The 25,538-nt window shown below is 34.8% G+C and overlaps 1 protein-coding gene across 2 annotated transcripts; it reads right to left on the reverse strand.

Moving 5' to 3' along the window:
- Nucleotides 1–9: 9 nt before the first annotated feature.
- On the reverse strand, nucleotides 10–25,376 carry zgc:194990. Of its 2 annotated transcripts, XM_087263732.1 has the most exons (10): nucleotides 25,289–25,376; nucleotides 17,848–17,943; nucleotides 14,750–14,848; nucleotides 14,285–14,386; nucleotides 9,853–10,017; nucleotides 6,521–6,658; nucleotides 4,599–4,650; nucleotides 3,713–3,739; nucleotides 3,542–3,568; nucleotides 10–2,813 (listed from the first exon to the last, which is right to left on the reverse strand). In XM_087263732.1, exons 2-10 carry the CDS (start codon nucleotides 17,908–17,910, stop codon nucleotides 2,254–2,256), a joined length of 1,233 nt encoding a protein of 410 aa, XP_087119858.1. In that variant the 5' UTR covers nucleotides 17,911–17,943; nucleotides 25,289–25,376; the 3' UTR covers nucleotides 10–2,253.
- Between the last annotated feature and the right edge of the window lie 162 nt (nucleotides 25,377–25,538).

The raw sequence follows: 25,538 nt of genomic DNA on the forward strand, positions 1-25,538 counted from the left end.
GTCGAGTCGTTGTGTGTCTACTTTGTTTATTAGAAACAGATTTAGGTGCAATCAAGTGTTTTTAAGACACTGCGACCTACTAAAATGCTGTACATTGAGTAATGTACTACTTACTAACAGTACCTTCTATAAACAAACATGTAGATGAATAAGACTACATTCAATATTTGCTCAAATTTCATGAAAAATAGTGCATTCAGAGTAGCAATGAATATATTTGGGTTTCAGGCCTTGGGTTTGTCTTATCTTGCTTTCTGTAAGCTGTGCACATCAAATAATACAAAAAATGCTCATATATGGGTAAATATTGGAAAAAAGAGCAATCACAAGTCTGCAAATGAATCAGATTTCAGTATGAAAAATTACAAAGAAAATTTTGAAAATTAAACAATCAAATCAAAGGAGATTTTTCATGTTAGAAAATCAAAAATAAATCTTCAAAATAATCTAATTTTGTGTGTTAACTAGCTGTGTATGAATTGATTGCATAAATATTGGGACTAAAACAAAACAAACAAAAAAACACATTCCCAGTACTCATGCATCAGTTAGTTTGAGGAAACAAGCCCTTTGTAGAAAGCATTTTAATAGCTGCACATTGAAAAAGCTGTCAGTTTTAGTGTTTAAATTAGTCCCAGAGTAATATGCATGGACAAATGTCATCTGCAGGTTGATTACTTCAGCGTGTAAACACTGCGTCTGTGTTTTCATTTTAAAACCAGATTTAAAATTTTGGAAAAATATAGAGAATAGTGAAAATTCCAACCCAGGCTCATTCTGAAAACGTACCGCTATTTACATTTCTGGAGAGTGGCAAAATATGTCCCAGGAGCAAAATTTTTTTTGCAGTTTTTGTTTTTGCAAATCCACCAGAGGTCACTGTGTACACTTTTAAGATCTAAAATTTCTCTGGCGAGTGCCATTTGGCCCTGCTGTTCTTGTGTAAATCCACCAGAAGACGCTGTCGACTGACTGACTGACTGAAATCCAGAAAAAGAAAAGCTCTCGCCTGATTTTTACCACATTTTCAGATTATACCACATTCTCCCCCTGTTATTTACTGGTTTATTTTATTTTTTTCAGTTTTTGTCTGACCTGTTTTCTGGAACTATTCTTCGTCACACTCGTGGTCAACTCCTGTCTGCGTCTCAAGTCTGCCAACGTACACAGTGAGCTACTGGACAAACTTGTAACGGGGGGAAGCCGCCCATACGGAAGACAGTGGTCAGCTGGTAACCGCGAAAAGGAAACAGCACCATAGCGCCCCCCCTAGCGTTCGTTTTAAAGACAAAAATGCAGCCATTCGTACTTCTAGCTACATAATTCACGATCTTCAGAAATGTATATACAGTAGGCCACATTTTCAGAATGAGTCTATGTTGGAAAATTCTGTCTCAGAGTAAAATGTCATTAGTTTTTTATTCTGTGAACGGTTTTCTTCCAAATTTCGATTGTGAATGTAGTTGAGAAAGAAAAAAACATTTGTAGTTTAATGATAATATATGTGTAAGTTTTTATCAGGATTTTAGGACAAAATGATATCAATGTTTTAATGTCAGAAGGGTCAAATCAATAATTTATGGAAATTTTGTCATTTACATATTCTGGAGGGAAAACACTCTAAATGGCAAGATTTTTATTTAAAATATGGAGGAAATGTAATAAATAAATAAATAAATAAATATGAACATTTTAGCCAAAACCATATCTAATAAATCTAAAGAAATCTTCATGTGGTCTCAGTTTTTTTTTTTTTTAATTAAACAGAGGAAATTTAACTACAAAAGATTTTAGTGTCTAAAAAAGCCTCAGAACCACACCTACTTATTACATAAAAGCCACAAACCGATGGTAGTTTAGTGGTGTTTACCAGCTGAAGCAAACTTTTCTGCATGTATCTAACTCCTAAAACCAACTGCAAACTAATTTTAAATTTTGCTTTTACGCTTGAAGTATATGATGCCATTTAGCATGCATTAGCAGTCTGAATAAAGTTCAACAGACCTACTACTGGCTCAACCAATGACAAGTTTTGGGTGGGACTACTGTATCTGTTTTTCAAACCAATCACAAACTGGTTTTTGTTTTAAAACTCCTTTCCGATTCCTAGCGGTGCAGAAAACAAAGCTTTTCTAAAAAATAAAAATAATCATTCAAAAATACCATCTATGCATCCTTCAAACTATTTATGTTTTTGTAAGCATTGATCAAATACCGCATGAATGTGTGTGAATTTTCTCAAATCAGTGTGCATTAGCAGAACAGACACTGGCCCTTACAGAGACACGGCTCCCTCAGATCTGCAGGCCGGATCACCATCTCGCGCACCATCTCCACCGTCCCGAACACCGGATAAAGCTTCTCTGTAAACTTCTGGCTGTAGGTGTAGATGTGCGCCCTCTTCTGGATGTCATAGAAGGATAGCTGCCCCTCATCATAGTCCAGGTAGACCCCCACTCGGCGCGGGATGAGCGTGGTGGGTAAGGGTGTTGTGGGTGCGGTCAGGGCTTTGAGCTCAGAGCCTCTCTCCAGCCGGAGGGTCAGGTACCCGCTCTGAGTGTTCAGCGGCCTGTAGCCCTTACAGAGGGCTGATTCTTTGGCCACACCAAGGCGCCAGTCACGGTCGCCCACTTCGACCTCCCAGTAGTGCCGTCCTGAGGAGAAGCCCTGCGAGGCGAAGCAGCACCACCAGCCGTCGAATCGGCGCAGGTTGCAGGGGACAGGACGACGCTCCAGCCCGCACTGCAGACGCTTGCAGTCCTCAGACAGCAGCAGAGAAGGGTTAGCCGTCTCTGGGTCAAACGACACCTCCACTGGAGGAAGAGGATGGTCATGCAGTTGAGTTAGGTGTATCTTGGAAGTTTTTCAAGAAATAAAATTGTTGTTGTGCTAAAAAGGTGCCCAGTACATTGACTTTGGGTATAATAATTATGTCATAAGGGGTGTTACAATGTGATTATGATGAAAGGCCCAGCCTCAAGAGGCTCTGATTGGTCAGCTAACATAATGTGCTGTGATTCGCGGAATCAGCTTCACGTCACCTCCCAACAAGCGTGCGCTTTTGCGCTGTGTAGAATGCACGTAGCCTGAAATGCTTGTGATCTCACTAGCCCGGATGTGTTTTATTTATTTATTTATTTTTGTAGTCCCCAGAATTAGTAGCTTTAGTGATTTAGCTTGAGTAGATTTAGCTTTAGCCTTTGCATATTGTGCAAATTTAGGTTTTGTTTTTGGTACTGCGCTGCGCAGTTCAGATTGATTTTGTTGTTAATCGGCATATAATTTCTCGAACAAGATGACCAATACATTTAAAAATCATTTTAATAAGAGACATATAAACAGCATTTTCAGATTACACTTCTGTATGGCGCCATCTAACTGGTTTCTTGTCTAAAACTGTTTGAGTTTGTATATATAGAGATCTAGCAGGTTTGATTGTCAATTGAGAGGCCTGACTCCAGACAATCACAGATAAGTGTGAAAATAGCATGCATATAACTTACAATTATATTTATTTGATTTATGTAAATGTGAAACGTACCTGCAGCATCACAAATCCAGTTCCACACTGAAACAAAATACAACATTTCTCTGTCACTGCATAATAAAAACTTCTGCGTAGACATCCTCGTTGACTACATTGCTGAATGCAAATTTATATAATGGCATTAAATGTTTTATTATTTGACTAATTAACCCATTAGTCTCTCACCTATGTGTGGAATGTAGCCAGTGCACTCTAAAGTAGATTAGAGAGAGAGAAAGAGAGATTACCAAGACACATCATTTACATGCCCACCATTCATGAAAACTCACAGTTGATCTAATAAACCTGCTGTGAGTGATGTCTTTGAGTAAACAGCTTAAAAGATATTTCTGAAAACTACCAGACCCCCTTAGAAACCAGGCTAAAAGAGCAGTCACTGGGGCGGTGCATTTTCATAAGGTACCATATTGTTACCTCAAATGTGCATAATAGTACCTAAAAATACACTATGGTACTAATACATACCTTTTAGATACTAATATAAACCCCTTTGTGTACTTTTGTAAAAAGGTTTTACTTCAGTGACAGCTCTCGTACCTTTATTTCTAATTGTATAAGCTTCTTTTTTGCAATTTCATTTTGTTGTCATTAGTAGGGCAGATTCGCTTGCAACAATTCATTTATTCATTTATTTTCTTTTCGGCTTAGTCCCTTTATTAATCCAGGGTCGCCACAGCGGAATGAACCGCTAACTTATCCAGCACATTTTTACGCAACGGATACCCTTCTAGCTGCAACCCATCTCTGGGAAACAACCATACACACTCATTCACACTCATACACTACGGACAATTTGGCCTACCCAATTCACCAGTACCGCATGTCTTTGGACTGTGGGGGAAACAGGAGCACCCGGTGGAAACCCACGCGAACACAGGGAGAACATGCAAACTACACACAGAAACGCTAACTGATCCAGGGGAGGCAGGAACCAGCTACCTTCTTTCTGTGAGGTGACAGCACTACCTACTGCGCCACTGCGTCGCCGCTTGCAACAATATACTTCAATATTCTTCAAAATCAGTTCTAAACATTAATACATTAAGCTCACCGATCTTCTGGGTCTTTTGTTTTTGTACCAGCCAAAGTCTTGGAATGAGCTCCTACAAACACAAATGCACTTCAGGTCAGCGCCGCTTGCTATTACTGTAGATCAGTTATTTAAATGTGATGACAAATAATGTTGTACAGTTGAAGTCAGAATTATAAGCACTCCTAAATTATTAGCCCCCTGTATATTTTTTTCAACAATTTCTGTTAAAGAGAAGATTTTTTTGAGACGTAATAGTTCTATTAGCTAATTTCTAAAAATTAATATTTTATCTTTGCCATGATGATGACACTACATGATATTTTACTAGATATTTTTTCAAGATACTAGTATTCTGCTTAAAGTGACATTTAAAGGCTTAAGTTAATTTGGCAAGTTAGGGTAATTAGGCATGTCACTATAAAAAAAAGATGCTTAAAGGGGTGGTCCACAGTGTATTTTTACGGCTTGGTTGTGTTTATAAGATGCAAAGCATTGTGTGCTCATGCTTCACTTGTAGAAAATCACGTTATTTTTTTCATAAGTCTTGCTTTGATTATATACAGCTACTCAGCTAACATGAAAACTACTGTCATATTTTCTTGTTCCTCTAAAAGGCCCTCCCTCATGCGGCTGTGATTGGTCAGCTAACATAATGTGCTGTGATTCGCGGATGAGCTTACATCCCCGGAAAAGCGTCACACACCTACAAGTGCACTATTGCGCAGTATAAACACTGTCAGTCAGAGTAGCTGTTAGCCGTATCAGTTGGTGCCTGAATCAGACAATGACACGGAGCACACAGCTGAACCTCACGCCTGCTCTCTAAAATAAAATCACCCAAGACACAAAAAGTGTCTTTCACATGTATTCGGAATAAGCATGTGTAAGTAATATGAAACGTTCACATATCTTTTGCAAGTTCATTATTTGTGATGTAGAATGCAAGGAAAGTGGCCGTATAGACAGACACTGCATGCGCTGCTGAAGATTGTGAGTCTTTACCGGGGTTTGGCGGATAAATATGAATTTGTAGCTAAATTGTTAACAGTGCCAAACAGCATTTCTCGTTGTTTACATCCTCTCTACAACATACTATTAACACTAGAACCTATGCATGTAATAGATCAATTTTAACAAATAAAAATACTTACAGGCTGTGACTCACAATCCACATCATCGTCTATTATGGTTGGAGGAGTTTTTAGCTGAATCCAGCACTGAACAGAGAGAGATTTTGGAAGTTCTCCTTTGTCAAATGCTAGCGCTATGTATTTTTAAATTCTCTGGAACATAATAAAAATTAAACCATAAGCACTTCTCTCTTTGTGTTGTGTCCTTTGAAAGCCAAAATTCAGAAACAGAATGAGCTCTCTGGAAATAGCAGTGTTTAGACGGCAATTTAGCTTTCTCTGCTACATTACAGCATTACAGTGCCTCTGGCCACGCCCCTGCTCTGTGCGGGGTGTATGCGTGTGGTGTATGTGTGTAACTTGAAGCGCTTGTGATCTCACTAGCCTGGATATATTTTTTTGTTGTCCCCAAACTTTGCCAAAGCTAACTCTGTAAAAGCCAAATTCTCTTTGCCTTGAACTTTGAGCATATTACATTCAGAGACGTTGTTTAAGTTCACACTGCTACATTACACAACAAACAAAGTTTAAAATATGATATTGTAGTGGACCACCTTCTTTATTAAGGGGCTTATAATTTTGACCCTTAATTTTTTTTTTTTAAATATTAAAAACTGCTTTTGCTCTAGCTGAAATATAACAAATAAGACTTTCTCCAGAAGAAAAAATATTATAAGAAATACTGTGAAAATTTCCTTGCTCTGTTAAACATACTTTGGGAAATATTTGAAAAAAGTAAAAAATTCTCAGGAGGGCTAATAATTTTGACTTCAGTAATTTTGACTTTGCATGTTTCCAAAGGCATCAAACCTTGTCCAGATGTTCTCCAAGAGTGGCTCCTATAAGCAGCTCGACAGCAGACTGCAGGTGCGACAGGAGTCCTCGCTTCCATTGCAGCTCCAGGTCATCCAGCATCATCAACACCGCCTCACCCGGCCAGATGCCATGCTGGAGAAACAAGCAACAATCAGACCTTTTGTGTCATTTCGTGCCTCGGACATTGGAGTTGTTTGTTATGTGAGAAAGCGAGGCGATACTTCACTAACAGTATTTACCGCTATCTTGTTCCACACAATCACTCCTAAGAAAATAAAGGGAACTCTGAGAACTTCATGGATTATTGATCAGGCATTAGAAAGGTAATGCTACCTTGTAAGGTTACCTGTGTTAACAGATTTAATGGTGTAATTGTATCGATGTTTAAATGCGTGACAGCTATTAGTTAGCCATTTGAAGGTTGACTTCCCCGAAGAGTGGAAAGACTGGCTTAAAGGGTCAGTTCACCCAAAAAATGAACATTTACTCCCTATTCATTCTGCCTCTAGTGGTGCCCAACCTTAATGTTTAGCACTGAGGTGGTCACAGCGACCTGAGTTTGATTCCTAGCTCGAGGTCCTTTGCTAATCCTCCTCCTCTCTATGCTCCCCATGTATTCCTGTCTCATCTCTTCTGTCCTGTCCTCTTCTGTATATATATATATATATATATATATATATATATATATATATATATATATACACACACACGAACACACTCATATTTTAAAAGAAGTACTTATGAATATAAATGCTTTGACAAGTCTTATTTAAAATGTATTAATTTTGACATTTATTCCCCCCTCAAATCATACAGACACAGAAATGGTTAAAAAAAAAAGAAGTCGAACAAGTTTGGAGCGAGTACAAGGTAAATAAATGAAGGCAGAATTTTCAGTTTTGGACGAACTTTCCCTTTAAAAGCTTTAACACACATGAGTTCTTTATATAATATGCTACAGCACTGTATATACACTCACCGGCCACTTTATTAGGTACATCTTACTAGTGCTGGGTTGGATCACTTTTTGACTTCCCTCAGTGTCATGTTCAAGAAACCAGTCTGAGATGATTCCCGCTTTATGACATGACGCGTTATCCTGCTGAAAGTAGCCATCAAAGATGGGTACACTGTGGTCATAAAGGGATGGATGCGGTCAGCAACAATACTCAGGTAGGCTGTGGCGTTGACACGATGCTCAATTGGTACTAATGAACCTAATAAGTGCCAAGAAAATATCCTCCACACCATCACACCACCTCCAACCGTTAATACAAGGCAGGATGGATCCATGCTTTAATGTTGACGATGCCAAATTTTGACCCTACCATCCAAATGTCGCAACAGAAATCGTGACTCATCAGACTAGTCAACGTTTCTCCATTCTTCTGTTGTCCTATTTTGGTGAGCCTGTGTGAATTGTAGCCTCAGTTTCCTGTTCTTAGCTGACAGGAGTGGCACCTAGTGAGGTCTTCTGCTGCTGTAGCCCATCCGCCTCAAGGTTTGACGTGTTGTGCATTCAGAGGTGCTCTTCTGCAGACCTCAGTTGTAACACGTGGTCATTTAAGTTATTGTTGTCTTTATATCAGCTCAGACTGGCCATTCTCCTCTGACCTTTGACATCAAAAAGCGCCCACAAAAATGGTTGTGGTTGAAAACCTCAGTAGATCAGCAGTTTCTGAAATACTCAGACCAGCCCGTCTGGCACCAACAACCATGCCAAGTTTAAAGTCTCTTAAATCCTCTTTCTTCCCCAATCTGACACTTGGTTTGAACTGCAGCAGATTGTCTAAATGCATTGAGTAGCTGCCATGTAATTGGCTGATTAGAAAGTGGCGTTAACAAGCAGCTGGACAGGAGTACCTTAAAAAGTGGCTGGTGAGTGTTTATATCTATTGCTGCACAATGTATACATAGTTTTTATGAACTACGGGTAATAAACAGTGCATACTATGAAGTAAGCTAGCATTTTGAACGTGTTTGACAAGCTAGTCTTTACTTAAATTGGAAAATAATAGAAGTCAATGTTAAGTTGTCATTTCTACAGATTAGTGGGTTGAGCGTGTCTCTGCCAGGTCAGTCAGTGAGGTCATTTGTAATCAACACAGTCAGACGAGAGGATCATAGCAAGGTTAATATCTTAATTCTTAATCAGAGAGCAGACACACACACAGAGAGAGAGAGAGACAGAGAGAGAGAGAGAGAGAGAGAGAGAGAGAGAGAGAGAGAGACCCCATGCACTATCTGGTGGGAAAACACCAACTAAATTCACAAACCGTGTCCCAACATATAAAGACTAAAGAAATAGAAAAGATTACCCAGGAGGATTATAAACTCAATTGGCAAAATAAAGTACGACAAATAAAAAAGTTAGCGTGCTTCAACCAGATTAAACCTGGTTATGAACTGGCCCCGTATCTGACCAACATTAAGAGCCCCGGTCAGAGAAAGCTGATGAGCCGGTACCGTCTGAGTGGACACAGTCTGAGTGTGGAGACGGGCCGACACAAGCGCAGCTGGAGGAGCCCAGAGCTCAGACTGTGTCCACACTGCTCTGCTGGAGTTGTGGAGGATGAGCTGCATTTCCTCACTCAATGCAGCAAATATCAGAGCATCAGAGAAGCTTACTTCACACAAATGTCTCTGATTCTACCACAATTCCAGCAAGCCACAAATACGGAGAAACTCCATTATATTTTGGGAGAAAATGAAAAGTGTCTCCACCTAGCAGCACAGTACGTGTCCTCATGCCACCATATGAGAGAAAAAGGCTGAACCCCCTCATCCCTTATTAAAGCTCTCTGTCCTTACCATTTATTATTATATACTTTTGTTAATCTTTTTTTATTAACTTGTTTATTGTGACAACATATATGTATAATATAACGATATGTATATGTTTGTTTATTATTACTTATATTTCTTTTATCTATATGAATATTCTGTATTTTGTTATTGCTTTGGCAACATTGTGATTTGTTTTACAGTCATGCCAATAAAGCTCTTTGAATTTGCATTTGAATTTGAGAGAGAGAGAGAGAGAGAGAGAGAGAGAGAGAGAGAGAGAGAGAGAGAGAGAGAGAGAGAGAGAGAGAGAGAGAGAGAGAGAGAGAGAGAGAGAGACGCTTCATTTACAGCATAGATTATTATTAAATTGCAAACACAAACAAATTACTCCTCATTAAGTCAATTTTGTGACCATTAATGGATTAGTGTATATAAGTTATAGAGGACAAAAAAAGCACAAATTATTTACTGGCCCCTTTCTTTCTTTTTTCATTTTTTTCTGTTGAACACAAAATCAGATCTAAAATAGTGGCCCTCACCGGGTGCGTGTTTCTCTGTGCTCTGGTCCAGTCCATGATGATCCTCTTGTGAGGGCCCATGTCGTACTCTCCCCCCTGCTCCAGCATGCTCAGTAGGTGAGTCTTCCAGTCACGCTTTTCTGGATGCAGATCCACATACACTTGGACAGGCTTCTCTGTGTTTTCCTGCATAGTTAGTAAAAAACAAACACTTGTAGCAAAGCATCATTTTTATGTTGTATTTGAATACTGAAATGCCATTTACTAAATTAGATTTATTCTATGGGAGAGGAATTTGGCTTTTGATCAAGATTAATTATAAGCAAATATTCCTTTAACTCAGCGCATATTCAGATGCTTTTGGTTTTTGCATTTGCCTAATACATTTTATTAAATTACATTTTTCATCCTTACACTATTGCCATATTCAAACTGATTTTTATAAATTAGTAGTATTATTATGAGTAGCAGCAGTCATTTTAATTGATAATACTATATCTTTTACTGCTACTACAACTACTAGTAGGCCTGCTAATAATATATATTAGTTGTTAACTGGATACTCCCTCTGGACAGATCATTTGAATCAGTGAGTTATTTACTCGATATTCACTCTGTACATATAATTTGAATCAGTGAGTTGCTTACTGAATACTCTGAACAGATCTTTTGAATCAGTGAGTAATTCACTGGATATTACCTCTGAACAGATAATTTGAATCAGTGAATTGTTTATTTGATACTCTGAACAGATTATTTGAATCAGTGAGTTGTTTTTTGGATACTATGAACAGATCGGTTGAAGCAGTGAGTTGTTTACCAGATACTCTGAACAGATTGTTTGAACCAGTGACTTGTTTATTGGATTTTCACAGTAAATAAATTATTTACTAGAGACTCACTCTGAACGGATCATTTGAATCAGTGAGGTATTCACTCGATATTCACTCTGAGCATATTATTTGAATCAGTGAGTTGCTTACTGAATACTCTGAACAGATCATTTGAATCAGTGAGTTGTTAACTAAATACTCACTCTTAACAGATCATTTGAATCAGTGAATTGTTTACTAAATACTCACTCTGAACAGATCGTTTGAATCAGTGAATTGTTTACCGAATACTAACTCTAAACAGATCATTTGAATCAGTAAGTTATTCACTGGATACTCTGAACAAATCATATAAATCAGTGAGTTGTTTACAGAATACTTACTCTGAACAGATCATTTGAATCAGTGTTATTGACTCCATATTCAATCTGAACAGATAATTGGAATCAGTGAGTTATTCACTGGAGACTCACTCTAAATGGATTATTTGAATCAATGTTGAATATTTGAATTATTTGAGAACAAATGTGGTCAGATCAGTCCAGTTAATAAATAAATTGTTCAATGCAATTTATGAGCAGATTCACAAGCTTCATTCATTAATTTCTTTTATTTTCGGCTTAGTCCCTTTTTTAATCTGGGGTCATCACATCGGTATGAACCGCCATCGGTGAGAACGTGCAAACTCCACACAGAAACGACAACTAACCCAACCTAGGCTCGAACCAGCGACCTTTTTGCTGTGAGGTAACAACATTACCTACTGCGCCACCACGTCACCCCAATTCACCAGGTTAACCAACAAAATTCCTACACTAACATCTTGTCTCTGAGCATGTCATGACTTCTCCCCTTGAAAATAACTCTTTTACTCTGTCTCGTTGAGGAAGTGTAATTGAGTATAACGTTCAATATTTTGATTTAGATTGAAGTGAAGTAAAAGTAAAAGCTTTCCTAAAATAAAAATACTCTCAAAAAGTATAGAATAACATACAAAGCAAGTTACTGACCACCACTGGATTCTTTAAAAAGCAACTGTGAAAATAATTGCCTCTCTAACTGGAGGCCTGTTCGGCCCCTTGAGCTGACATTTATGACGCAGTAGCCTTTTTAATAAACAGCCCGAGTCGGACTCAAATCAATTACTTTGATTTCTCTGACAAAATGTGCTGACAGGCTATTTTAAAAGTACACTAAATCCACGAGGCGGACGCCCTGGAGCGACTACAGCTTTCTGAAGGACACAAAAGTACTGCAGACTAAACTATAACTTCAAGAGCCTGATCCTTTGAAAACCGAGGGAATGTTAAAGTCTTAAGCCACCGGAGCTGTCAGTCAGGGAGCCTGATGCAAACAGACCAGCTGGTTATTACAGGCACTCACTGTCTAAAGCTGGATTTTCTCTAAATATAACACACAGCTCTAAACGAGCAACATCAGCCTGTAATTAAACTCATGCAGATACCGAGAAACAGCAGTTGTTGTCCAAAAACACTCAGTATCTGGATATGTAAGGTTAAGCCAAATTAATATTGCAAAGTGAGTTGATTTTTTAATAATATAATATAATATAATATAATATAATATAATATAATATAATATAATATAATATAATATAATATAATATAATATAATATAATATAATATAATATAATATAATATAATATAATATAATATGTTATATTTAATGTAATATGTAATATAATATGTAATATAATATAATATAATATAATATAATATAATATAATATAATATAATATAATATAATATAGAATAATATAATATAATATATATAATATAATATAATATAATATGTTATATTTAATGTAATATGTAATATAATATGTAATATAATATAAAATAATATAATATAATATAATATAATATAATATAATATAATATAATATAATATAATATAATATAATATAATATAATATAATATAATATAATATAATTAATATAATATAATATAATATAATATAATATAATATAGTATAATATAATATAATATAATATTTATATGGAATTTTCAGCTGGAAGGGCATCCACTGTGTAAAATCTGTGCAGGATAAGTTAGTGGTTCTTTCCATTGTGGTGACCCCTGATGAATAAAAGGACTAAGCCAGGGGTATCCAAACTCAGTCCTGGAGGGCCGGTATCCTGCTTATTTTAGTTCCAACAACAATTAAACACACCTGAAGTAGCTAATCAAACTCTTTCTAGCAACTTTTAGGGAGGTGTGTTGAAGCAAGACTAAGCCGAAGGAAAATAAAATAAAATAAAATAAAATAAAATAAAATAAAATAAAATAAAATAAAATAAAATAAAATAAAATAAAATAAAATAAAATAAAATAAAATAAAATAAAATAAAAAAATAAAATAAAATAAAATAAAATAAAATAAAATAAAAAAATTAAATTAAATTAAATTAAATTAAATTAAATTAAATTAAATTATAAACTGAGGTAACAAATCAGATAAAGATACAATTTATCTGACAAAATCACAATTTTGTTTGTGGATTGTGAGAGATAATACTGTAGTAATAACTGTATAATACTGTAAAATAACTGATTGTTTTACATGCATATTTACATTAAAACATACAGTTTATTGCTGAACACTACTTCATTTTACATAACATTTAAACCTTTATAAAAAAGGATTATATATATATATATATATTTTTTATTTTATTTTATTTATTTATTTTTTTTTTACAAATTAAAATAGTTTATTAGTTTTATTTATACTGGATTAAAACTGAAAATTAAATTTTGGGTTTATAGAAATGTATAAATGTCTTTGGCAATAGCCACAAATACATTGTAGGAGTCAAAATTATAAATGTTTCTTTTATGCCAAAAATGATTAGTATTAAGTAAAGATCATGCAAGTTTTGTAAATTTCCAAATGTAAACACTTCAAACTTTTTTGATTAGTGTATTGCATTGCTTAGAACTACAATAAAAAAAATAGATTTATGTGATTTAGATTTTTTGAAACTTTAAATTCCATGTATTTAAATAGTTGTATTTTGCCTAATATTGTCCCAATATTTGTCCTAACAAAGTCCACATCAACGAAAAGCTCATTTTGTCAGCTTTTGGGTGATTTATAAATCATAATATAAAGAATTTGATATTCTGACCCATGGTTTTAAATCAAATTTACATTTAGGGATTTTATATTTATATATTTAAATTTGTAATATAGTAAGTAAAGTTATGCAATACATTTTTTAAATATATTAATTTCATATTGTTTTAGATTTGATGAAGCAGCTTTTCTCTTAATCTAAATTAAATGACTACATATTATATTAACATTTTTTCTTGCCTGTTTTGTTGTTATTTATGTTATCCTATCCACCAAACAACAATAATCCATTTCTCAGTGCATGTAATTTAAACTATAATTTTGTTATGTTTAAAGACTGAACTGTACTAGTAATTATTTTCTTTCACAAAGCCGTGTGTTACAGACCTTTTGGCCAGGTAAATGTGATCTCGATTTCAATGTTTTATTTTTTTCTACCCAGTTAAATAAAGATAAATGAATATGCTGAGTAATGAATTTGCTCTTGTGTGCTGAAATTATTTGAGGGGAGTTTCTGACCTTCATCTCCAGAATGTTGGCGGTCTCTACAATGAACTCTCGACAGGTGTGTGGTGGCCACACGTCCTCTCCGGTCCAGATGTGAGCCAGAACGTCTGACCTCTGAAAGACACCATTATAACACTTTTACAACAGAAGCTCTGACTCAACCCTGTGTTTTAAAATCACACTATGTAGCAGACACTGCAGATGGTTTGCAACTTTGTGACTGTTAAAAAGTTACATACTACATAGTACATATGGCGAATCTTTTCCCATGGCAAAACAGGATAGTTAATGTGCCTATTTTTTTTTTTATTAATACTGTGAATTTGAAAACACCGGCAGACTTACATATTGTTTTTCACCCATTATATAGTGCTGAAGTAAACATATTCAGCATCTTTGATATGCACTAATGGTCCATGACTCTTATCATAAAGTCATGTACAGGTTTAATGCAATACTACTGTATATCAGTCTTACCTGACAGATTCTGTTGAGTTCTCGTGCCAGCTCCATTATAAACAGCTGACTCTCGCTTAATGGCTCTTTCTTTACATGTTTCACTTTCTTTCGTGTCTCCTGGACAGAATTTAAAAAAAATCTGGTCAACATCAAGTACAAATATAATAGCTGATTCTTTTTCATTTTTAATTTAAGTTATGCATTCCGACAGTCCAAAACATCATGATTGTAGGCTTCTTTGTCTTGCTTCATTTTATTAGTGAGCATGTTAAAGAGGTAATTCATCCAAATATCTAAATTCTGTCATCATTTTTCAACCCAGGCTCATTTTGAAAATGTACTGCTATATATATTTCTGGAGACTGCGAAGTACGTCCCAGGGGCTACATTTTTTGCAGTTTTTGTTTTCGGATATCCACCAGAGGCCGCTGTTTGCACCTTTTCAGATCTCAAATTTCTCTTGCGAGTGCCATGCTTGCTCAAATCCACCAGAGGCTGCTGTCGACTGACTAACTGACTTACTGAATGACTGACCGATCAACTGACCCACCCTCCTCCTTTCCTGAACCTGACTAATAGTGTTTTCAAAAGCCCCCATTGATGCAGATTGACCACCGATATTAAAACACAATCCAGAAAAAGAAAAGCCTGATTTTTAACACATTTTTTAAATGTGAGCATATGCTCACCCTGTTATTTACTTGTTTATTTTGTCTTTTAAGGATTTTTTTAATTTTATAGATTTTTTTTTTTTTACTTTCTGGAATCGTTCTTCACTGAACTCGAACCTTGTTGTTGTGGTCAACTCCTCGCTGCGTCTCAAGTCTGCCGACGTACATGGCGAACTACTGGACAAACTGATTACAGCAGAAAAGCGGTCCACATAGAGGTAAGTGGTCAGCTGGTAAGCGCAAAAAGAAGCAACATCATACCACGCCATAGCATTTGTTTTGAAGACAAAATGCAGCCCTAAGCACTTCACGAAATGTATATAGGGCTACATTTTAAGAATGAGCCTATGTTGTAATTTTCTCACCCTCAGGTTGTTTCAAAAATACATTAAAATGTATCTGTTCTGCTGGAGACAAAGTAAGATATTTGAAAGAATGTCAGAAACATTCCAACACACACAGATCTCTCCACCTATTTACTCCATCAGTAGGAAAAATGCATACCACTGGAGAGAGTGGCTGTTGAAATCTCTTTAGATATTGACAGTCTTCCAAATTTGTGTTCATCAGAACAAAGAAATGTATACAACAAAATCAAAGACCAAGGCACTCGAAAAGTAGCTGAAAAAAATTAAAAAGCCTTCATTAAAATGGCTATAATTAAAAACACCACTATTGTGCACCGCACCGAGGCATTTCAGCAACATTAATCAGGGTAACAATCTTCAAGTGCGTCTAGAGTTTCATTATGATTTTGTTTTGAATTTGTTGTTTATCTTTATAAATCCAATATCCAAAGAGCAGACACACATTAATTACCCCTGAAGCACTCTTTTTTTTTATTTTAAACGTTTTCTTTTAACAATTCATTTTTTGGGTGAACTATCCCTTTAAGGACAGTCAATTCCACAGCGCCCCCTAACTCTACAGATATATTTGCAGATTCTTATATTTGCCCAGGCTGACAAAGCTTTTGTCTGAAATGTTTCCATTTTGATATTGCCATTGTTCTCAACATGACAAACATGTTTTCTATACATTTTATTAGCTCCACACTAAATTCTAATACTAATACTAATACATACTAATTCTAAATTGTCAGATACTCTAGATTAAAAAGATAAAGACAGTGAACATGGTAAATTAAAAAAAAGGATTGAAAAATATTAAACAGCATTACCACAGCAACAATAAAAAGAAACATGAAAAAATGGAAAACAGGTTGTTAAGCATCCTAGAAATATATATATTTATTTATTATATAATAATATTCATTAATTTATTCATTTTCATTTCAGCTTAGTCCCTTTATTAATCTGGGGTCGCCACAGCAGAATGAACCGCCAACTTATCTAGCATATGTATTACACAGCGGATGCCTTTCCAGCTGCAACCCATCACTGGAAAACACCCATACACTCTCATTCACACACAAACACTACAGACAATTTAGCCTTCCCAATTCACCTATAGCGTATGTCTTTGGACTGTGGGGGAAACCGGAGCACCCGGAGGAAACATATGTGAACATGGGAAGAAAATGCAAACTCCACACAGAAATGCCTACTGACCCAGTGACCTTATTGCTGTGAGGTGACAGCGCTACCCACTGCGCCACCGTGATGCCCTTATTTTATTAATATTTATTTATTTATTTATTTATTTATTTATTTATTTATTTATTTATTTATTTATTTATTTATATATATATAAGACTATATTCAGAGTTTAAGTGATGCAGTACATACAAACTTACATTTTCAACTAGTAATATTTAAATAATTAAAAAATAAACAAATAAGTTTATAAATAGGAAAACTACTTTATTAGCAGGCGTAATCGTTGGGTAATGGTGGACATGGAATGTTATCACATAAGGTTAGGAACACTAATAGTAAAATGTTTCCTTCAATAAACTCCTAATTAATGCTCACTTATAGTAAGTAAAGTAGCTATTCAATTAGTTATGTTTCAGCATGGGATAGATAAGGCATAACACACATTCATTCATTCATTTTCATGCAAACTCCACACAGAAACGCCAACTGAGCCGAGGATCGAACCAGCAACCCAGCGACCTTCTTGCTATGAGCCGAACGTGCTACCCACTGCGCCATTGCATCGCCTCATTACATACAATAATGCAATTATACAGTATGTGTTTTACAATTACTAATAAACTACAAATATGGTAGTAAATGCATGATATTAAGCAACTAGTTCCTAGTGAATAGGTATTCCCTGATCTTAAAAACAAATGAATGTTAGTTCTAAAAAAAAAAAATCTATTAATTATTATGACTATAGTGGACAAAATAGCCTGACATTGGTGAATTTAAATTTATTAAAGTGAAATGAATGAATGAATGAATGAATGAATGAATGAATGAATGAATGAATGAATGAATGAATGAATGAATGAATGAATGAATGAATGAGTCATACCTTAAAACGAAACTTGAGCTTTTTGGCCGGCTCAATGAGGAACTGAAGGCAATCTTTCATCATACTGGCAGGCCGACGTGTGAAGGAGTTGCAGATCTGAACACAAAAAAAGAAGCAAAGGGAGAGATTAGAGATGTTTAGGATGTAAATGAAGGAGCCTAACAGCTGCAAAAAAAAAGGTGGGAGGGGTTTTGCAAAAATCCTGACTCTAAACCCAACACAGACTCAACCTGCAAGAAGGCATTATTTTTTTGATCACTCTGCGCCGATCAGCCGGACACTACAGTGGTTGCAGGTCCAGAGAGACCCGAGGAAGCAGCGAGAGCACTTTTAATGAACGCTCGGGGACAGAGCGGAATACAGAAGAGCTGAATCAGCACGTCTTCTCAGCGTTTCTCCAGCACACCCACACAACCTGCCACAGCTCCTCCACTCTCACTTCCTTACTCCACTTCCAAAACTCCAAATACTGTGATATATACAAATAAATATCCAAACAAATTATATAGACTCCGCAAGGCTCAAAGATGAGGTGTCATTAAAATATATATAGTTGAAGTCAGAATTATTTGCCTTCCTGTATTTGTCCCCCAATTTCTGTTAAAAAAAGAAGATTTTTTTTCAACACATATGGCAGAATGAACCGCCAACGTATCCAGCAGATGTTTTGCGCAGCGGATGCCCTTCCAGCTGCAAAACATCACTAGGAAAAATTTTAAAATGACCTTAAAAATAAATTAAAAACTGCTTTTATTCTAGCCAAAATAAAACTAATAAGATTTTCTCCAAAAGAAAAAAATTATATAGGAAATACTGTGAAAAAGCCCTTGCTCTTTTAAACATCATTTGGAAAATATTTGAAAAAGTACAAGTTTACTAATAATTTTGAGGGCTAAGGATTTTGACTTCAACTGTAAATAGCCTAATAAATGCAAGGTAAGTATCAACTTCAATATTTCAAATAACTTTTATAAAAATAAAATGATTAAACCCCCTGAGTTATTAGCCCCCCCACCCCCCTGTTTATTTTTACCCAATTTCTGTATGGTGAGAAGATTTTTTCAACACATCTCTAAACATAATAGTTTTAATAACTCATTTCTAATAACTGATTTATTTTATCTTTGTCATGATGACAGTACATAATAATTTACTAGATATTTTTAAAGACACTCCTGTATAGCTTAACGTGACATTTAAATGCTTAACTAAACTAGGTTATGTGTTAACAAGGCAGGATAGGGTAATTAGGCATGTTATTGCATAACGATGGTTTGTTCTGTGGGCTATCAAAAAAAAAAAAAAAAAAAAAATAGGAGACTAATAAATTTGACCTTAAAATGGATTTTAAAAATTTAAAACTGCTTTTATTCTAGCCGAAATAAAACTTTTTCTAGAAGAAAAAAATATTATAGGAAATACTGTGAAAATTAAACATCATTTGGGAAATATTTAAAAAAGACCAAAAATTTCATAGGGGGTTTACTAATTATTCATGCTAAATATGACCTGTACTAATTTAAAAAACAATAAGAATAAGTGAACATTGAACATTTTGTTTCCTTAATGGTTTTAAAAATGGCTGAACGCTAAAGTTTAAAGGATAGTGGCCAGGTATAAACATTTTAAATGACAAGTATTTATTATTTAAGATTTTAGCTTTTTCTTAATATATCATCAAATTATTCTTGTTCTGTCTATGAATAGCAAGATTTAAAAATATATATTAATTATATTGTTACAGTTAATTACATTTCTGGGGGTAAATCTTGGTAAAAACATACAATAATAATAATAATAGTAATTTTTTTTTCTTCAGAAAATTTTAATTAATCAGGAGACATTTTAAAATTCATTCAGTGTATGATTACCGCTATACACTGTAAACAATGCTTTTTAAAAGTGGCACGTTACAATTAAATACAAATGATTTCAGTTTTATTACTATTGATTGTCAGTTTAAAAATGTAACTTCATGTTAACTTTCCCTTTATATAAATATGTTTGTTTTACAAGAGTTTAATTGTGATATTTTAAATCTTTATTCCCCATTTTTAGACAGAACAGGGAGCGAATAAAATATATTTAAAAATAAATTTACTTATTTACATTATGTACTGAAAAATGTATTTGTATTTGTCACACATCTCTAAATAACCAAACTTACAAAACCACGTAATTACTGTAAGAATATTTAATTCCTATAAAACCTTTTATTTTGCTTTACACTTTACACTTGCTTTCTGTTTGGTACAGTGGTGCAATGTCAGACCACACAAACTACGGTCCCCACATTATTTCAGATGAACTCAGTAACACTTTCTACGAATCATTTATTAAGCATTAGCAAATAGTTAATCCATTATCTTTTAAGTACTAACTCTACATTAATAGACGTTAGTAAGCAGTTTACAAATACATAAACAAATGCTGTATTCATGACATTAATAAAGTGCCTAATAATGATATTTTCCCACTTTGTTAATGATTTATTTTTCACTATTTAATTAAGTATTACATGATTTACAAACTAGTTAATAGTTGGTGCTATTTTAAGATCATTCAGAATACGTAAGTAAATGATTAGTAAACTATTCAAATTAACATTCATATATCACATTATTCAGGCATATACTAATAGTCAATTTGTATAACTTTACTAACTCAACTTCATTCAGTTTTGTGACCTAATCTAAAGTGAGGACTATTTATGCTTTAGAAATCCTTTATAAATGACAATTAAAGGCTCAGTTATGTTCCAAACAGAAAAAACAAGAAAATAAATGACTTTATTAATTTCTATTCATTTTAAAATGAAATTGTATCAAAGGAAAAGTAAATCTTTGCAATTTTATGTCAAATAATGTACAGTTTAAACATCACTAAACAACATTGAAATATTTTATCATAATATATTGTTAAATTAATATATTGTAGTTGTTTTATCCAATTTTATTTAATTGTATTTATTGTTAATTGTATTTTGACATTCCTGTTATTCAGCAATGTTTAAAGTTTACAGTATTTAATTTTTTTAAAATAATATAAAAAACCTTTATTCATTCATTCATTTTCCTTTCGGCTTAGTCCCTTAAATAATCTGGGGTCACCACAGTGGAATGAACCGCCAGTTTATCCAGCACATGTTTTTACGCAGCGAAACATCTATACACACTCATTCACACTAATACACTGAGGACAATTTAGCCTACCAAATTCACCTATACCACATGTCTTTAGACTGTAGGGAAAACCAGAACACCCGGAGGAATCCCAGGCAAATGCAGGGAGAACATGCAAACTCCACACAGAAACATCAACTGACCCAGCTGAGGCTCGAACCAGCGACCTTCTTACTGTGAGGCGACAGCACTACCTACTGCGCCACTGCGTCGCGCAAACATTTATTGTTCATGTGATAATGAGTCTTTAATTTTCATTTATAAGAGATGTGAGTTTTGTAATTTTTTTATGTAACTTTTGAGTTACATAAAAAAAGCATTTATTGACATAAACAGTAACCATTACTATACGCCTAAATAATAAAATATATACATGTTGATTTGAATAGTTTATTAATCATTTACTAACTCATTCTGATTGATTCTTAAAGCCACCAACTACACTTAAATACAAATGGTTTATAAATAATGCAAAACTGAATTTAGTAATGAACATATAATAAGTAATAAAATATTAAAATACAATCATTAGGCACATTATAAATGTGCTTATACTGTAAGTCAAGGACACAATATTCATAGCTGTATTTATGAACTGCTTACTAACGTCTATTAATGTAGAGTTAATGCTTAAGAAATATTGAATTAACTATTTGCTAATGCTTTATAAATGATTCATAGTGTGTAGTTATTATAAAGGGTTGCCATTAACTCTAGCAGCTGATTTAATGAACATTATGAATGGAGTTGAAGTCTGTATATTTGTATGGTGCACTAAGAAGCTTTGGCATCACTTTCATCCTTAGGGAACCAAACACACAACCCAGCAGGACACTGATAAGCTTTTATTAATCATCAGCTTTACTCTCATTAAATTATGTGCCCAAAAATGCAGTTTAATTAACTTGCTTGCATTTATGTATGACCAAATAAAACTACTGACTAATCATAAACATAATCACTGAATTATGTAAAAGTTTGTCCGTGGCTGACTAAGAAAAAGAAAATGTTAAGTGAGAGACCAAATGGAAAGCTATGGAAATCTGTATATGAGGAATCACACACAGTCTCAAAAGATATCTTAAAGTTTATTATGAGCATTCGGAAAATTACTGTATTTATTGTTGACTATATAAGCGTTTAAGCTAATATTTGAGCTTATTATTATAAAACGTAAGTTGCCCTTGCAAATTGTATATTAATAGAAGTGTTTGCAGATAGAAATATCATTGAATCATCTTCCCTCCATAACATTTGAACTTTTTTAACATATAAATATTTAAATAAATATTTATTTATTGTTACTTTTTGCTCTAAAAACATCAGCAACACCCTACCTCATAAACCTCATAGCCTAACCTTCAGAAATGTCCTAGTTACACCATAGCAAAAAACAATATAAATTCCCTAGTATCATCCTAGAAACAACCCAAAACATCAGTGAACTCCTTAGAAAACTTTAGTAACATCTCAACTCAGAAGTGTTATAAACTCCCTAGTAACCCCCTTTCAACAACCCAGAACATTTAATAAATTCCCCAGTAACACCCTCACAACAACCCAGATATTCAATAAACGGCCAAGTGATACTCTAGCTAAACCCGAACCCAGAATCTCAATTAAACTTTTTAGTAACACCCTAGCATAATCACAACCCAGAACGCCAATAATCTCCCTATAACACCCAAACAAAACCCCAATACATACAATGAACTCCCTAGTAACACCCTAGCAACACCCCAACCCAGAAAAAAATATACTTATGTTTTGCAGAACTGTCTAGCAACACCATAGCAATAACCTAGACATTCAATAAACACCCTAGTTACACTCTAGCAAAATCTAAACCCAAAACCATGATTAAACTCTTTAGTAACACCCTAGCAACAACCAAAAACATTCAATAAACGTTCTTATAACAACCTAACAACAACCCAGAACATTTAATAAACTCCCTAGTGATACCCTAGCAACAACATAACCTAGACATTCAATAAACCCTAGTCGCACTCTAGTATAATAAAAACCCAGAACCTCAATTAAACTTTTTAGTTACACCTTAGCAACAACCCAAAACATTCAATAAACTCCCTTGTAACACCCTAACAATAACCCAGAACCTTTAGTAAACTCCCTAGTGACACCCTAGCAACAACCCAGGCATCCAATAAACACAATAGTCGTACTATAGCAAAATCCAAACCCAAAACCTCAATTATACTCTTTAGTAACACCCTGGCAACAACCCAAAACATTCAATAAACCTCCAAATAACAACCTAACAACAACCCAAAACATTCAATAAACTCCCTAGAAACACCCTAACAATAACCCAGAACCTTTAGTAAACTCCCTAGTGACACCCTAGCAACAACCCCGGCATCCAATAAACACACTAGTCGCACTATAGCAAAATCCAAACCCAAAACCTCAATTAAACTCTTTAGTAACACCCTGGCAACAACCAAAAACATTCAATAAACCTCCAAATAACAACCTAACAACAACCTAAAACATTCAATAAACTCCCCAGTGACACCCAAGCAATAACCTAGACATTCAATAAACACCTTAGTTGCACTCCAGCAAAATCCAAACCCAGAATCTCACTTAAACTGTTTACACCCTAGCAACAACCCAAAACCTTCAACAAACCCCTTAGTAACACCCTAACAATAACCCAGAACATTTAATAATCTGCCTGGTGACCCCCGAGCAACAACCCAGACATTCAATAAACACCCTAGTCGCAGTCTAGCAAAATCCAAACCCAGAACCTCAATTAAACTCTTTAGTAACACCCTAACAACAACCCAGAACATTTAAGACCCTAGTGACACTCTAGCAACAACCCAGACATTCAATAAACACCCTAGTAGCACTCTAGCTAAATCCAAACCCAGAACCTCAATCAAACTCTTTAGTAACACCCTAGCAACAACCCAAAGCATTCAATAAACTTCCTAGTAACACCCTAACAATAACCCAGAACATTTAATGTAGCACCCTAACAACAACACGGAAAATTCAATAAACTTCCTAGTTACACCCTAGCAAAATCACAGCCCAGCACCCCAATAAACTCCCTATAACACCCAAACAAAACCTCAATACAATCAACTTCCTAGTAACACCCTAGCAACATCCCAATGCCAATGTGGTATTTTTGTGAAGTGGTTGATTTTTACTGAAAATGAAGGCTTCACAATGTCAACGTGTCCAGGGTGGACAAATGTGGAATCTACTTATTTATAGCAGAACTGTCTAGCAACACCCAAGCAGCAGTCCAGAATCTCCTAGCAAACACAGAGACATGTCACTCCATCTGTAGGCCCATAATTGCTGTCTGTTAACTCATTAGTGTGCACTGCAGAATGAAGTTGTTTTCAGTCAGGTTGGCAGTGTCGCTCCACGTGTTCAGGTCGTGAACAGAGACAGATTAAAGAGGTCTTGACAGATTCAGACACACGAACCACGTGAATGAACACAAGCAGCAGCTCTCACTGATCCTTTAAGCAAATTAAAGCAGGAAGGTCCGGCCCTCTCTGAGTATGTTTGAGTAGCCCATGAGTTCAGAGAGCTGCTGGAGACAGACACTTTCACTGACAATAAAACACACATTTTCACATAAACGTATAGATACAAAATGAGTTATTTTAATTTGTCGCATTACACTGAAATAAAAAGATTAATTGGATTTACAAAATTTTAAGGGAAGTGATTGCAAACAAATTTAATGAGGTGAATATAAACAAACAAATTAAATTTAGTAATGTTCAACTTAATTCCTTTGTTAAAATTCAGCCCATATAAATTGTTTGCAAACACTTACCTTAAAACAAATAAGTAAATTCAATTTATATTTTTTCAGTGTATTAATTAATTTAATGTAATATAATATTGTAATATTAAATAATAATAATAATAATAATAATAATAATAATTGTTATTATTATTATTATTATTACTTTTAAGTAGATTTTGGAATTTCATTTAGACGCATTTACAAAATAATACATTTACTAATTATTTCCTTATGTTTCTGCACAATATAGGTTATCCCAGATAGGGAAAAAATAAGTAAATGAAAACAGTAGATGAATGAAGACGTCACAACAATCCTCAAACTCTGAGAAGCGCAATGCAGTCATAATATTACGCAGGAACGCGCATACACTAAAGTCATGAAACACAACAGTAGTGCCGCCGCTGCTATTATCAATAGCCTATATCACTTCGCAAGAATTAAAGTCACATACCTGTCTTTATCCTCAGAAAGTTTTTTTTTACATCTCAGCCTCTGTCATGTTTGTGCATTTGCTCTCTCGCTCTCTCTTTGAATGGACTGGCTCTCCTCAGCGCTCAGAACAGTGACGCGGTGGCCAGTAGGCGCTCACACTCTTGCCGGTACTTTAGTAATAAGCCTATTGTGGTGGAGTGATTAACGATCGTCTATTTTCGTCAAATTTCCGAACGTTGCTGAAGAATCACTCGTATATTTCCGCTAAA

The sequence above is a fragment of the Danio rerio genome, chromosome 8, assembly GCF_052040795.2.
Source record: "Danio rerio strain M-AB ecotype USA chromosome 8, GRCz13ab, whole genome shotgun sequence".
In the NCBI taxonomy this organism is placed as follows: Eukaryota; Metazoa; Chordata; class Actinopteri; order Cypriniformes; family Danionidae; genus Danio; species Danio rerio.

What these genes read in the sequence shown, in the direction of transcription:
- zgc:194990 (XM_087263732.1), bottom strand. Translation starts at nt 17,910, where the DNA reads ATGATGAAAGATTGCCTTCAGTTCCTCATTGAGCCGGCCAAAAAGCTC. An exon ending in TGGCTACATTCCACACATAG is followed by an intron (nt 3,569 to 3,712) that starts GTGAGAGACTAA and finishes ATTTTGTTTCAG; the next exon opens with TGTGGAACTGGATTTGTGAT. An exon ending in CTGGATTTGTGATGCTGCAG is followed by an intron (nt 2,814 to 3,541) that starts GTACGTTTCACA and finishes CTCTTCCTCCAG; the next exon opens with TGGAGGTGTCGTTTGACCCA.